At 45.7% G+C, this 13,341-nt stretch overlaps 1 protein-coding gene across 14 annotated transcripts in view; it reads left to right on the top strand.

The window, feature by feature from the left end:
• Positions 1-13,341, top strand: part of CLIP1 (CAP-Gly domain containing linker protein 1) — a 543,241-nt gene that overhangs the window by 265,846 nt on the left and 264,054 nt on the right. For all 14 annotated transcript variants that reach the window (XM_069214950.1, XM_069214948.1, XM_069214943.1 and 11 more), the window contains one exon: positions 774-930. In XM_069214950.1, coding sequence (XP_069071051.1) covers positions 774-930 — 157 coding nt within the window. The remainder of the gene's footprint in view (positions 1-773; positions 931-13,341) is intronic.

The raw sequence follows: 13,341 nt of genomic DNA, 5'->3' as shown, positions 1-13,341 counted from the left end.
GCAGCTCTTTTCCCAGCACAAGGTCCTCGCATCCCCATTTACGGCAGCCTTGATGACAATGCTGAATCTCTGCATTGCTGCCTCTGCGCTTACTGGAGTTGATGCATTGCCTCGGCTTCACAACTCATCCTCAACACCAGACTTCCCATTGCAAGCCCCAGCACCTGGATCCTCAACATCGACGCAGCCGGAACTCGCTCCCTAACTCTGCTGCCTCTCAGAACCGATGCATTGCCACTGTTGCATGGAGAAGATCAACGCATCCCCTCTACTTCATGGTTCGGAACCAACGCAATGCTCCACAATCAGGATTTAAGGTACTTTGGTTCACCGGGCCTAACTGGGTCTCTGTAGCTGGCCCTCACTCTATTGCGGTCGGCCTGAACTTTTGACTTTGTCCCGGTCTGGCGCCACTAGATATCCTAGGTTGATACGTATTTTACAGTTTATTCTTTGAAAATGTATAACTCCGTTCCACTTATTTGAGTTTTGTTGTTTTGGTCTAACCTGTTGAGGAATCTTTTTGTGAGGTGTTTTCACTGTTTTACTGTTTAAAGTGTTGAACAAATACTTTATACATTGCCTCTATGTTAAGCCTGACTTCATTGTGCCAAGCTACCAGAGGATGAGCACTGGTTAATTTAGTTCTTTTGAGAGAGTTATGACACTTCGCTCATGACATTTAATATATTTTACTTCCATATTGTAGGAAGTGCTTCAGGTGAGATATATTACGAAATTTGCAAGTTAAGGATGTGTTTTCTTTTACCTAGAAATGGAGCGATCACTTAAAGAGGCAGAGGAAAAGGAAAAACATTTACACGCATCTAAAGCAAAACTTGAAAATCAAATATCTGAAATGATTACCTCTTCAGGGGACAGTTCTGCCCAGCTCTCTAAGATGAATGAAGAATTGCAAGCTAAGGAAAGGTATGTTGGTGCAGTCCGCATTTCATATTGTTGGACATTTTGACTTTATATTTCCTTCTGATGCACTGATTTAACAAACATTGAACAAATATTTTGTTTTATTAGATGAAAGAATAGTCTAGCTCCTAAAGGTGTAACATAAGATGCAATGGAAAGTTGTCCCACTCTTTAAGTCCAAACTTTTGGTGGCATTTGCAAGAGAGCAAGCATGTGCTGGTCTAAGCTATTGCATAGTCTATGCAGGTGCCAAAAAACACACAAATACCAGCGCATCCACAACCCAAAGGGAATTAGTTGCAAAAGGCCATACAACATGTTCTCTGAAAGCACTCTATCAGGTACCAGTTAAACAGAAAATCAAGGAGCCTTTACTTTGTATCATATTCATTTTCATTCATCTTTATCATTTAGTTCCTTGTATTCCCAAATGTGCAACCTGAGGTGGTGCCTGGCTCCTGCATTGTCACTCTGTGCCATTTTGGAATGCATTTAGGCTGCTTTTAATCATCGTTTCTTTTATGATTTAATCATTTATCACTTTTTATTTAGTTTATCTTAAGTTTCCAGTATTCATATGCCACAAAGGATCTTGCAGGTGTATACGTGGGGTAGCTGGAACCCTGTTTGCATTTAATTTACTCCAGTATTGGAACTTTCATAGATTCACATGTTTGAATACTTCTCTGTCGTTGAGATGGGAGTCCCCACAATACATGGACTAGGCCTCAATAGAATAACCTATCATAGTCATTTTGTAAATAGACTCAAACTTTAACCAATCAGATTGCCTCACTCCTTTAGAACCTCCTGTGAGGAGCTGCCTTCCCTCAGATTTTCCACTGCACATTGTGCTGAGGAGTCTCCTTTGAGCTCTGCTCAAGATTTTCTCTCAGAAGATCTGTTACTATCTTTTGTTTTCTGGTGCTTCAAACTGGCTGCCATGTCAGAGACACCAAAGAAAGGCCTTTTCAGATCCTGTGCCTCATGTTTAAAGAAAAGACTATATGTGGAGGATCCACATTAGGAATGTATTTATTGCCTATACCCCAGCCACAAGACAAAAGGCCTGCAAAATCTGTAGAACATTGTCTACAAAGACTCTGAAGGACAGGGAGGGTCGCCTGCTGTTGTGGCGTCAAAGAGGTAAGACTGGACACCCTGCCTCTAATGAGGACAGTGCTGCTTCTATTTCTGCCCCTAAAACACCTGTGAAGAGAAAACAGGAAAGCTCTGAGATCCAAGAGCCACAGAGAAAAATGTCACAAAAGACAGCAGGAGCCTCTGCTAGGAGTCATGGCTCTCCACAGAAAAAGAAAGCAGGCGCAGCACCCCTAAAAAAAGCAGCAAAAAAGACTGCTTCTGAACCGTCAACTCCACCTCCTAAAGTGCTACACAAGTTTAAGAAGCTTAGTTCAGCACCGTCGACGGCGCCATCGTCGACGGTACCCTCAACAACTGTTTCATCGGTGACGCCGGTTGTAGTCACTATCTCCTTGTCGACAGCAGCGTCGACAGCAGGATCTTCGTCGACGACGTTATCATCCTAGTCAACGGGGCACCCCATCTCATCGACTCTTTTCTCACCGACAACACTCCTGGCGACGATTGACCTTACGACACTCCCGGCGACGGGGCTCTTGTCGACGACATCTCCGTCGACAATGATTCTGATCACGTTCTCGGGGTTCAACCGCCATCGGCTACAATGTTTCCAGTGACAATGATATTGTCGACGCCCCCGTGAACAACAACAGGTTTCTTGTTTTCAACTGTTAAAATGTTTCCAACGAAGAGGCAAAGACCATCTACATTGCCTTTGAATCAATCTACGCAGCATACTCCTCTCAAAAGGTTCTCAAAGACTCATTTGACACAGTCTGTCACATCACCAAGCAAGGTGTCAAGGCTCTTGCCATCTAGGTTTTTGGATGGCAATGATGACGAGGACTCAGATCAGGATACACTGTTTGGAGTGGCTAGGAGTCCATTGCAGTTGCACGTTAAATGCCAGGAGTACTCGGATGATGACTCGTATTATGGTTAGCAGTATTATGACCCTGTCCCACAGCATCAACAGGGAAAGGTATGCTTGCCTTCCGGTCTCGTGTCCAATCTCCAGGCCATGCTGGCAGATTATAGAGAGTGCTTCTACCCTCAATCAGGAAAGGATCCCACGCCAACAGTGACTGCCCCAGCTACTCCAGCACCTCTCCCAGCTTTTCCTGCTATGCCACAAATTCCTCCTCAGGCTCCACAGAGTCCCCAGGTCCAGGCCTCTTCGTATAAGGTGGCGGACGAAGGGGAAGTTCTCTCAGACCAGGACGAATGGGATGAATACGTACTCCCAGCAACCCCTTCACCGGAGCCATTGGCAGTTGAGTCTCATCCTGAGGATATTGGCTCTTTTCAGAACCTCTTGGAAAAAGCTGCGGTGAGGTTTGAGCTGTAGATGCCATCTACGCAGCAGGACTGCTTTTTGTATGACTTCAAAGAGCCGCACAGGAAATCGGTCAGGTCTATACCGATTATTGACCATGTTTGCAATCAAGGACTTAAAATAAGGAAGAACCTAGCGACAGTGCCAGCGGTGTTACCAAAGCTGGACGAAAAATATAAAGTGACAGAGGACGCTCCTGCTTGTCTAGTGGGTGACCCAAAACCAGACTCAGTGGTTTCTCAGGCTGCCCAGAGACGCTCCAGAAGCCCTTCAGCACCTCTATTGCACCTCCTGACAAAGACGGAAGGCACCTTGACAACATCGGAAAGAGGTTTTCTTCTCTGTCTGCTATTGTGGTCTGTGCCGCAAATTCCCTGGCACTCCTGGCCACATACGACAGACAGCTGTGGTCGGACATCTCACACTCTGTCGATGATCTTCCGGATTCCAGCAAGCCAGAAGCAAAAAAAATCCTCATGGAAGGTCAGCGGACGTCTGCAGAGGTGATTGACTGCGCCCTTGACATTGCAGCCATGGGATTTCGGCTACTGGTTGGTTCAGCCGTCTTAAGACGCCAGGGATGGCTTAAGGCCACAAATTTCAGACCGGATGTCCAAACCAAGATCCTGGACCTCCCTTACGATGGCCAAGACCTGTTTGGCAAGCATGTTGGCGACGTTCTCAAGTCAATTAAAGCTGATACCGATACTACCAGGTCTTTGGGGTTGCTACAGTATAAACGCACTCCCTTTCGAGGAGCCAGGGGTAGAGGCCACTCTTAATTTCGAGGTGGCTACCAATCTTTTAGATATCCAGCCTACTCCTCCCAGTACCAATCATCCAGACCCCAGTACCACCAGAGGCAACCTCTGGCGGTGGCATACAACAGGCCTTCTCCTAGTGGAAAGTCGGGAAGACAGCCTAAGAACGCCTCGCGTAGGCAATGACAACCTCCAGGGGCCGGCTACCTCTCCCTCCATGACTCGTCACTTGCAACGTTGGCGGCAGATCACTAGCGACAAGTGGGTTCTAGATATCATAACTTATGGTCATCTGCTAGCCTCCCGAGACGCCACCTTCCTGGGAGCATCAACAAAATTTGCATCTCCTCGTCCTGGAGATAGAGGTCATGTTATCTAAAGGGGCGATAGAGGTAGTCCCTTCTTCGCAACGAGGAAGCGGTTTCTATTCTCACTTCTTCCTCATCAGAAAGAAGTCTTGATTGTGAAGACCCATCCTGGATCTGAGGCAGCTCAACAAATATCTCAAGAGGCAATCCTTTCGTATGGTAACGTTGAAGGATGTCCTACAGCTTCTCAACAGAGGCAATTTCATGGCCTCCCTAGATCTGCAGGATGCCTACTTCCACATACCTATTCACCCCAAACACAGAAAATGTTTAAGATTCACCGTAGCCGGCCGGCACTTTCAATTCAAAGTGCTACCTTTCGGACTCAAATCCGCTCCCCGGATTTTCACAAAATGCTTAGCCCCTGTTGAAGCATATCTGAGACGTTTCACACACCAGATATTCCCATATCAGGATGACTGGTCGCTGAAAGCTCCAGACATCTAAACCCTACACCACTCTCTCAGGACCACGTTGCGTCTCTTCCAGCTACTAGGTCTCACTCTCAACAGAGACAAGCCCCAGCTTCAGCCTACCAGAAGGATAGTATTTCTGGGTGCTATATTGGATCCGACTCGTGAAGGCTTTCCCAGCCGAGGAACGTCCGCTCAAGCTTCTGACCCTAGCGGATACAGTTCGAAGAAAAAAGTTTCTTTCAGTTCGAAAGTTCAAGTCATTACTGGGGATGATGTCCTCCTGTAATAATCTAGTTCCACACTGTCGCCTTCGGATGCGCCCTCTTCAGGAAGAGCTCGTCAAACATTGGAAGCAGATGCAAGTTTCCTTCGGGGACATCATTCAGATAACGACAAAGATGGTTGACTCCCTCCATTGGTGGTCAACACTGGCAAACATCTCAGAAGGTCTAGAATTCTTGGCTCAGATCCCTCCATTTACAATCACAACGGATGCTTCGATGGAGGGATGGGGAGCATGTCTCCAAGATCTTCAGGTCAGTGGCAGATGGCCCCATTCTCATGCTACCCTGCACATCAACCTCCTCGAGCTCAGAGCTGTGTACCTTGCACTGCAAGCGTTTCTACTGAGATCCGAGGTGCATCAGTGCTTGTCCGGACGGACAGTACATCCACCATGCACTACATAAACAAACAGGGCGGAACTCGGTCTCATTTGCTGTCCACAGAAGCTCAAGTCATCTGGACCTGGTGCATTCAGAATCCGGTGCACATACAAGCGGAACATCTTCCGGGAGTCAGCAACACCACAGCAGACTCACTAGTGGGAACTGAACCAGACAACACTGGATGCAATATTTCGCAAGTGGGGAACACCACACCTGGACCTCTTCGCAACGTTTCAGAACGCGAAATACCGGTTTTATGCAAGCTGGCATCACCAACCAGGGTCGTGGGGAAATGCCCTTTCGATAGCATGGTCATGGATTTATGATTGCGCCTTTCCTCTGATACCTCTTCTTCCACAGGTCATCAAGATCAAATCGGAGCCCTGCCAGATAATTTTAATTGCTCCAGCCTGGCCACGTCAACTGTGGTACACAGAACTTCTGTTGCTGTCTTCGTGTCCTCCCATCAGGTTAGTACCTATATCTGACCTGTTCACCATTAGCCAGGGCCAAGTGAGGCATCTGGATCCCAAGTCTCTCAGATTATGTGCATGGCTCCTGAGTTCAATGAATTTGGCCATCTAAATATTCCTGTTGACTGTCAAACCATTTTAGCCAAAGCACGTGCCAATAGCACTAATAAAACGTATATCTTAAATTGGAAACGGTTTTGTTTAAGTTGTGCTACAAATGGCATTCATCCGCTTACATCTGCTTCAAAGAAGGTCTTACTGTACCTTCTCCATCTGGCGCGGTCTGGTCTTGCGCATGCATCCATTAGAGTTCACCTAGCTGCCATCTCCAGATATAGATGACGATCCAAATGACCGTCCCTCTGGTCTCATCAGCTTATCAAGCAGTTTATGAAAGGTTTGTTCGATCCTTTACTTCAGCCAAACGATCTCCTCCATCTTGACAGCTGAATACAGTCCTGAGTCAGTTGGTGAAGGAACCATTCAAGCCTATTCATAAATCAGACATTAAGGGCCTCATTTCGACCTCGGTGGTCTTTTAACAAGACCGCCGAGGTACCGCCGTGCTGAAGACCGCCAGTGCAGGCAGTTTTCCGCTCAGTGGATCATGACTGCTGGCAGCCCTCTGCCCTTTTCTGGACGGAGAGCCGCCAGCAGCCATACTGGCGGTCGGCGGTGAAGTGGAGGCTGCTCCACCTCCACCGCCATGTCATCAGAACACCGCCCACTAAATCACAACCCATGATTCGGTGTGGTGGTGTTCTGGTGATGGGGAGCTGGTGGCGGAGCAGCCCCCATGGATCCCGTTCCCTCCCAGAGGATCACCGGACCAGGTAAGGTGATCGTCCGTTAGGAGAGGGGGTAGGAGGTGTTGTGTGTTGTGTGCGTGCATGGGGGTGCACTCGTGAGTGTGTGAGTGCGTGTATGCATGCGGGGGAGTGTTGTGTGTATGGAAAATGTCTGTGTGTATGTGTGTGTGTGTATGTGTAGTTGGGGTGTGTGTGTGTGTGTGTGCGTGTAGGGGTTGTGTGTGTGTGTCAATGTTGGGGGTGGTGTGGGTAGGGGGGGTCCTACCACCTTTGGGGGGCAGTATTGGGGTTGTAGGTTTGGGGGAGGACTCTGGGGAGGGGATTGGGGGAGACCCCTTTCAGTGCCAGGGAACGTATTCCCTGGCACTGATAGTGCCTACCGCCATAGATTTTTATTATTTTTTTTCCACCGCCCTGTTTGCGGTATTACCGCCACTTCTCCACCGACCGCCAGGGTTGTAATGCGGGCCTAAGTATCTTAACTGGAAGGTAGCGCTCCTCTTAGCGTTAACATCTGCTCGTAGGGTATGCGAGATCCAAGCCTTTACCATCAAGGAACCTTTCATGAAGTTTACAGTTGATAAAGTCACCCTATGGACGAACCCAAAATTAATTCCCAAAGTACCACCTGACTTCCACATTAATGAGCCAGTAGTACTAAAGACTTTCTTTCAACGGCCTCAGACTGGGGCAGAAAGATCGCTGCATTCCTTGGACGTCAAATGGTGCCTTACATTTTATTTGCAGCGAACATCCTCGATCAGGAAGTCCAATCAACTGTATGTAGCATTTAGTGCACCCAGAAGAGGGCATCCTGTTACTAAACAAACCATTTCTAGATGGATTTCAAGTGCCGTAGCCTTTTGCCATCAGAAGGCTGGTCGACCCCTGGACACTAAGGTTCGTGCACATTCTACCCGATCAGTTTCCACTTCTTGTGCACTCTTCTCTGGGGTATCTTTGCCAGACATCTGTCGAGCAGCCACGTGGAGAACAATGCACGCCTTCACGAAGCCTTACTGCCTGGATGCTGAGATGCTCCGTGATGCTGCGGTGGGTCAAGTAGTTCTTAGACATTAATTCAGATAAGGTGAGCTGTTTGTTTCCCACCATCCGTTTCTGATATATCCTCACATTTTCTATTCAGTATTAACGTACCTTTCTTGCATATTCATGTATGTTTAAAAAGGTTTACTTTTATTGCTTTGCATTTAACTGTCTAATGATAACGTTCTCTGATGATTCGGATGAACAGTATTTGTTAATACAGAAAATGCATTAGTTACTGCTTGCTACTCTTATTCAAGCATGTGAATCTATGAAAATTCCAATAATGGAGTAAGAAATAAGTTACTTACCTGTAACTGTAGTTCTCCAGTATTGGAAGCTTTCATAGATTCACATGCAGCCCGCCCGCCTCCCTGGAGGAGCTAACCTTCTCTCTGCTCAGTGTTCTTTGTTATTACAGCAATTATGCTTGGAAAATCTGAGAGAAGGCAGCTCCTAACAGGAGCTTCCAAAGGGGGGAGGCAATCTGATTGGTTAAAGTTTGAGTTTGGGTCTATTTAAAAAACAACTATGATGGGTTATTCTATTGAGGCCTAGTCCATGTATTGTGTGCATACATTTTCAGGCCTATTTTTTATATTCCACCGGGGACTCCTATCTCGACGACGGGGAAGTATTCAAGCATGTGAATCTATGAAAGCTTCCAATACTGGAGAACTACAGTTACAGGTAAGTAACTTATTTCTTCCCCACTCTAGCTTTTTACTTGCTGTGACAAGCTCCGTTGTCCTGCAATGACATGCCCCCTGGATGCCAGCCTACAGAGCCACTGGGGCAGGGCATGTGTACAGCCTTTACCCAAGGTACCATTTGTGCCTTTGTATTTTATTAATTTTCATACATCTTTTATTTCCTTGTGCAACATCAAGTGCAAGAACGCTCTGCGACATTTTGGAATGGCTTAAGGCTGCATTTAATTATCGTTTCTTTCATGATTTAGGCATTTCTGATTTTTTATGTAGTTTTACTTAAGTTTCCAGTAGTTGTACGCCGCAAGGGAGCTGGCGGGCGTATACTTGGGGTTGCTGGACCCCTGTTTGCATTTAATTTTCTCACCCTCGCTTTTTACTCGCACTGACAAGCACCATGTGTTCACGCCCTGACACGCCCCCACGAAGCCAGCCTACAAAGCCAAAGGGACATCGCGTCCGCGCACAGCGGGCGCACCGCTGGCATGCTAAAGGCAAGCCCACCGCTCGCGGCCAGCACCAGTCCCTCAGCTGTTTCTCTACCCATCTATCCATTACCTGTAAGTATTCCAGAGAGGGTTGATGCAAGCTTAATACTCTAGACAAAATCCTATTTGCTCTACTTTAGATCTACTTGGTTCTCCTGAGACCATGAGAAGTCAGGCTTGTGAGCTAACACTAACCTACCATACTGCAACAACAACAACAACTTACTGAACGCCATCACGTCACATAATGTGAACACACACCACAGCCTCGATTCTACACTAATTAATGCCAGATCACTGATAATAAAAAAGAAGAGTTTAGGGAGTTTCTAGAAACCAATAAATTGGACTTAGCATTCATAACTGAAATCTGGGCTGACTCCTATTCAGGGCCTGTCCTGGTAGTTGCCATTTCATCAGGTTTCAGTATTTTTAAAAAGACCGAACTGAGAAAGGAGACGTAGGCCTCGCAATGACATACCTCAACTGCCTAGCCACCAAATTCTCTGCACTTACCACAGTTGACAAATGTAAAGCCCTAGCATTTAAAATCGAGTTAAATAAAAATGATCCTTTTAACGTTCTTTTTATATACTGACTGCGAGGACCGCGGTCTTCATTTATTCAATCATTTAGTCACCATATAGAAGCAAGAGTCAGCTCTGCAGACTGCACAGTTCTCTGGGATTTTAACTTTCACTTATAAAAATCGATTAGATAGTGATATCGCATTCGTAACTGATATTATGGCTAGTATGGGCCTTGCACAACTGATAAATAATGAGCTGGCCGCACACAGGCTGGGCACTTCTCAGATAACTCAGTACTTAATCTGACAAATATATTACCATTGACATGGATTGATCACGTGGTTATGTTCAATTTAAATGTCCTAAACAAACTATTGTTGGTAATAGGTCCCAATACAACTAGAAAGTCACAATCCATGGCATAAGATTGAAACTGAGGCACTGACTTCTGTTATTTTTAGATCTAAGCTTAGTTATGCTAAAGATCTCGACACAGCAGTATCTGAATATCATGAGTGGCTAGGTTTGGTGATAAGCCAATTAGGTCCAGTGAAAGAAAATTCCATAGCCGTAGGGTAACGCCATCATAACCATGGTTCTCTGATAAACTCGGGCCCCAAAGCAGCTCTGCCACATGCAGGAGCGCAAATAGAGAAGGAGATATGAGGACAGTGAGACAGTGAGAGAGAAATCTATAAACAAAAAAATAAAGTCTAAAAAGATTGAATTCAAAAAGAAAAATCTTGTTTTATTGCTGAAATTGACGAGGCTAAAAAATCTACTAAAGAATGATTTAATATAGTAAAGCTGTTGGCTAATGCTCCAGACAACAAAAATACTAATGTTAGCCAGTCCTTTTGCAATTCACTAGCCTTGTTTTTCCAGACTAAAGTGGAGGATGTGTATAATAGCTTCACAGCCAATTCCACTCTAAATCCTCATCTTTAACATAAAGATCAGTCACCTTCTAAAACTGAATTTCTTTCCTTTTCACCCCGGCCTGCGGAACAAGTGATTAGTCTGATAAAGTCCACTAAGTCAGGCTCCCCTATTGACCCATACCTGCCAAAAATAATTCACCTGGCCCTGGAAATAATATCAGTTTATCTGGCTGTTTTTAAGAAGATCTTTTGTTTGGTTATTTTACCAAGGTGTGGAAAAAAGCATCTATTCTTCCACTAATAAGAAAGGCAAATATGGCTCACACTGAACCTAGCAATTATACAGCGATTTCATGTTTGCTGTTCCCAGCCAAGTTAGTTGAAAACGCCATGAATTAAGAACTTAGACTTCTATACATGCAAACAACTAACTAGATGTGACACAGATTGGCTTCAGAAGTGAACATGACAAAGAATCCACGCTGATTTCGGCATCCGAAGAGATCAGATCTATTTTGGATAAAGGAGGAAATGCCACGCTGAGCCTCTTAGGTCTTTTGGCTGCATTTGGCCCAGTCAGTCATGATCTTCTGATTGACTGTCTGCGCTCACTAGGAATCATAGGTATGGCTCTGGCACATCTGAATTCCTTTCTGGCAGAGCAAGAACAATTTGTTGCTCTCAACAATTTTGTCTCTGACCAAGATTTACTTCCAAGGGGAGTACCTCAAGGATCTTCCTTGAGCCCCACTTTTATTCAATTTATAGGTCACCCCTCTGGCCAGACTAATAAAATAATTTGAGTTTTCAGTAATCTTGTATGCCAGCGATAACCGAATAGTAGTTTCAGTATCTAGTAGCCCGGATCATTCAGCAGCCAGATTCCATGACCATACAAGACTGATTGGCATGTGGATGAATAATAATTGTCTAAAATTGAATTCAGGAAAGACAGAAGTCCTTCTGTTCTGAAATAATACCTTCTTCTGGTCTCCGTGTTGGTAGCCGCAAGAATTGGGCACATTGCCCACGTCGGTTGAGAAGGTGAGGAACTTAGGAGTACTCTTTGACAATCAGTTATCCTTTGAAAACCCAATACCTCATCTGTCTTTCATATTCTAAACATTCTCAAAAAAATACTCCCATTCTTCCCAAAGGAGCTTCAAAAACGTCAATTTCGGCCTTGGGATTATGAAGCCTGGATTACTGTAATACCTTATACTCTAATCTACAACAAAGATTGGTAAACAAACTACAAATCTTGCAAAATGCAGCAGTCCGAATTTTGTTAGAAATTCCTAAGCACCATTTAGCCACTATGACACTGAAGGAGCCTCATTGGCGATCTATAAAGAAACACATTGTCTTTAAGACATTGCACCTAATTATGAGTGTGGCGGTCTCAAGACCGCCACATTCGCGATGGCAGTCGGACTGACCTACTAAGACCATGCCAGATGGGCCTCGGTCCAACCGCCAGGTTGCCACCTGTTGACAGTCTGACGGTCTTGGCAGACGCAATCCACCAGGGCAGCGCTGTCCTGGGGATCACGAGGCCCCTTTCCACCAGCCTTTGCATGGCAGTAGCCCCGCCATGCATAGGCTGGCAGAAAAGGGGTGCCGGGGGCCCCTGCACTTACCATGCACTTGGCATCGGCAGTGCATGGGCCCCCCATGGACAGCCCCGTTGTGCTTTTCACTGCCCAAATTACAGGCAGTGAAAAGCGCGACGGGTGCTGTCGCACCTGACGCATCTCAACATTGCCGTTGGCTCGATTACGAGCCGACTTCAATGTTGTGGTGAGTTTCCGCTGGGCCAGCGGGCGGAAACGCTGTTTTCACCCACTGGCCCAGCGGAAATCTCCTAATAGGGTGGGCTGCATACCGCCAGCACTGGCGGTATGCTGGCTGCGGCAGCTAAGGACTGCCGAAGATGTAATGAGGGCCATTATAGATTACCTTTATAGCTCTTCTTAATTCTGTACCTGAGTATCTAAAGAGCAACGTCTTGTGGTTTGTACCATCTAGGTCTCTACGCTCTGTCTATGCAAAATATCTGGTTATACCGAGGTACAAGAAGGCTCTTTAGGGTTGCAGAAGCTTTGTGGTCAGCACCGCTAAACACTGTTACAGGCTCCCCCTTAAGTTTAAAGAAATGACAAGAGTTACGCCATTTTAGGGAATCCTGGCTGTTTAGTCAATAGGTATTCTATCTTGTATCACATCTTATCTTTAGCTAAAGGGAGCGTCAAGACACCCCTAGGCATTCCAGCGCTTTATAAGCGATCATTTTATTTCAGTTCAAAACCCAATGCACCACACATCTCCTAAATACAGGCCTACAAAACCTGGTTACTTATAAACCTCGACCAGGACATCATATGCAGAGCCACTTGCCGGTTAGAATTCAACCTTCCCAAACACGGCAGCAGCACCAATGTGCAGTGCTTTCTGCATTTAGAATGTGCGGGGTTCGAAAATTAGAAAGCTCTGTGCTTGCAAAAATGGCCCAGAGTGTCTCTTTCATGTAGGCCTGCCTCCAAAAGCTTCTTAGATTTTTGGCCACCCAATAAATGAGCATACTCTGCTTGAGAACATTTCTGTTCATTTCTTCCTGACTGGGACTGCCCAAGTCACCAAGCAGAATGGTATACAATCATAATGAATCAATAAGAGAAGAAGATTATACTTAATTCAAAATTGGTAAAGGTAGTGCTGTGAACTTAGACACAAGGTAAACATGTTGGAGCTTAACAACCTGCCATAGTAAATACATTTCGTAAACCTGGTTCTTGTGCTGTCTTGTGAAATTAGGTTTGAGTT

This window comes from Pleurodeles waltl, chromosome 11, assembly GCF_031143425.1.
Source record: "Pleurodeles waltl isolate 20211129_DDA chromosome 11, aPleWal1.hap1.20221129, whole genome shotgun sequence".
Taxonomy (NCBI): Eukaryota; Metazoa; Chordata; class Amphibia; order Caudata; family Salamandridae; genus Pleurodeles; species Pleurodeles waltl.
Note: the sequence above shows the minus strand (reverse complement) of the source record. Positions and strands in the feature narration are given on the sequence as shown.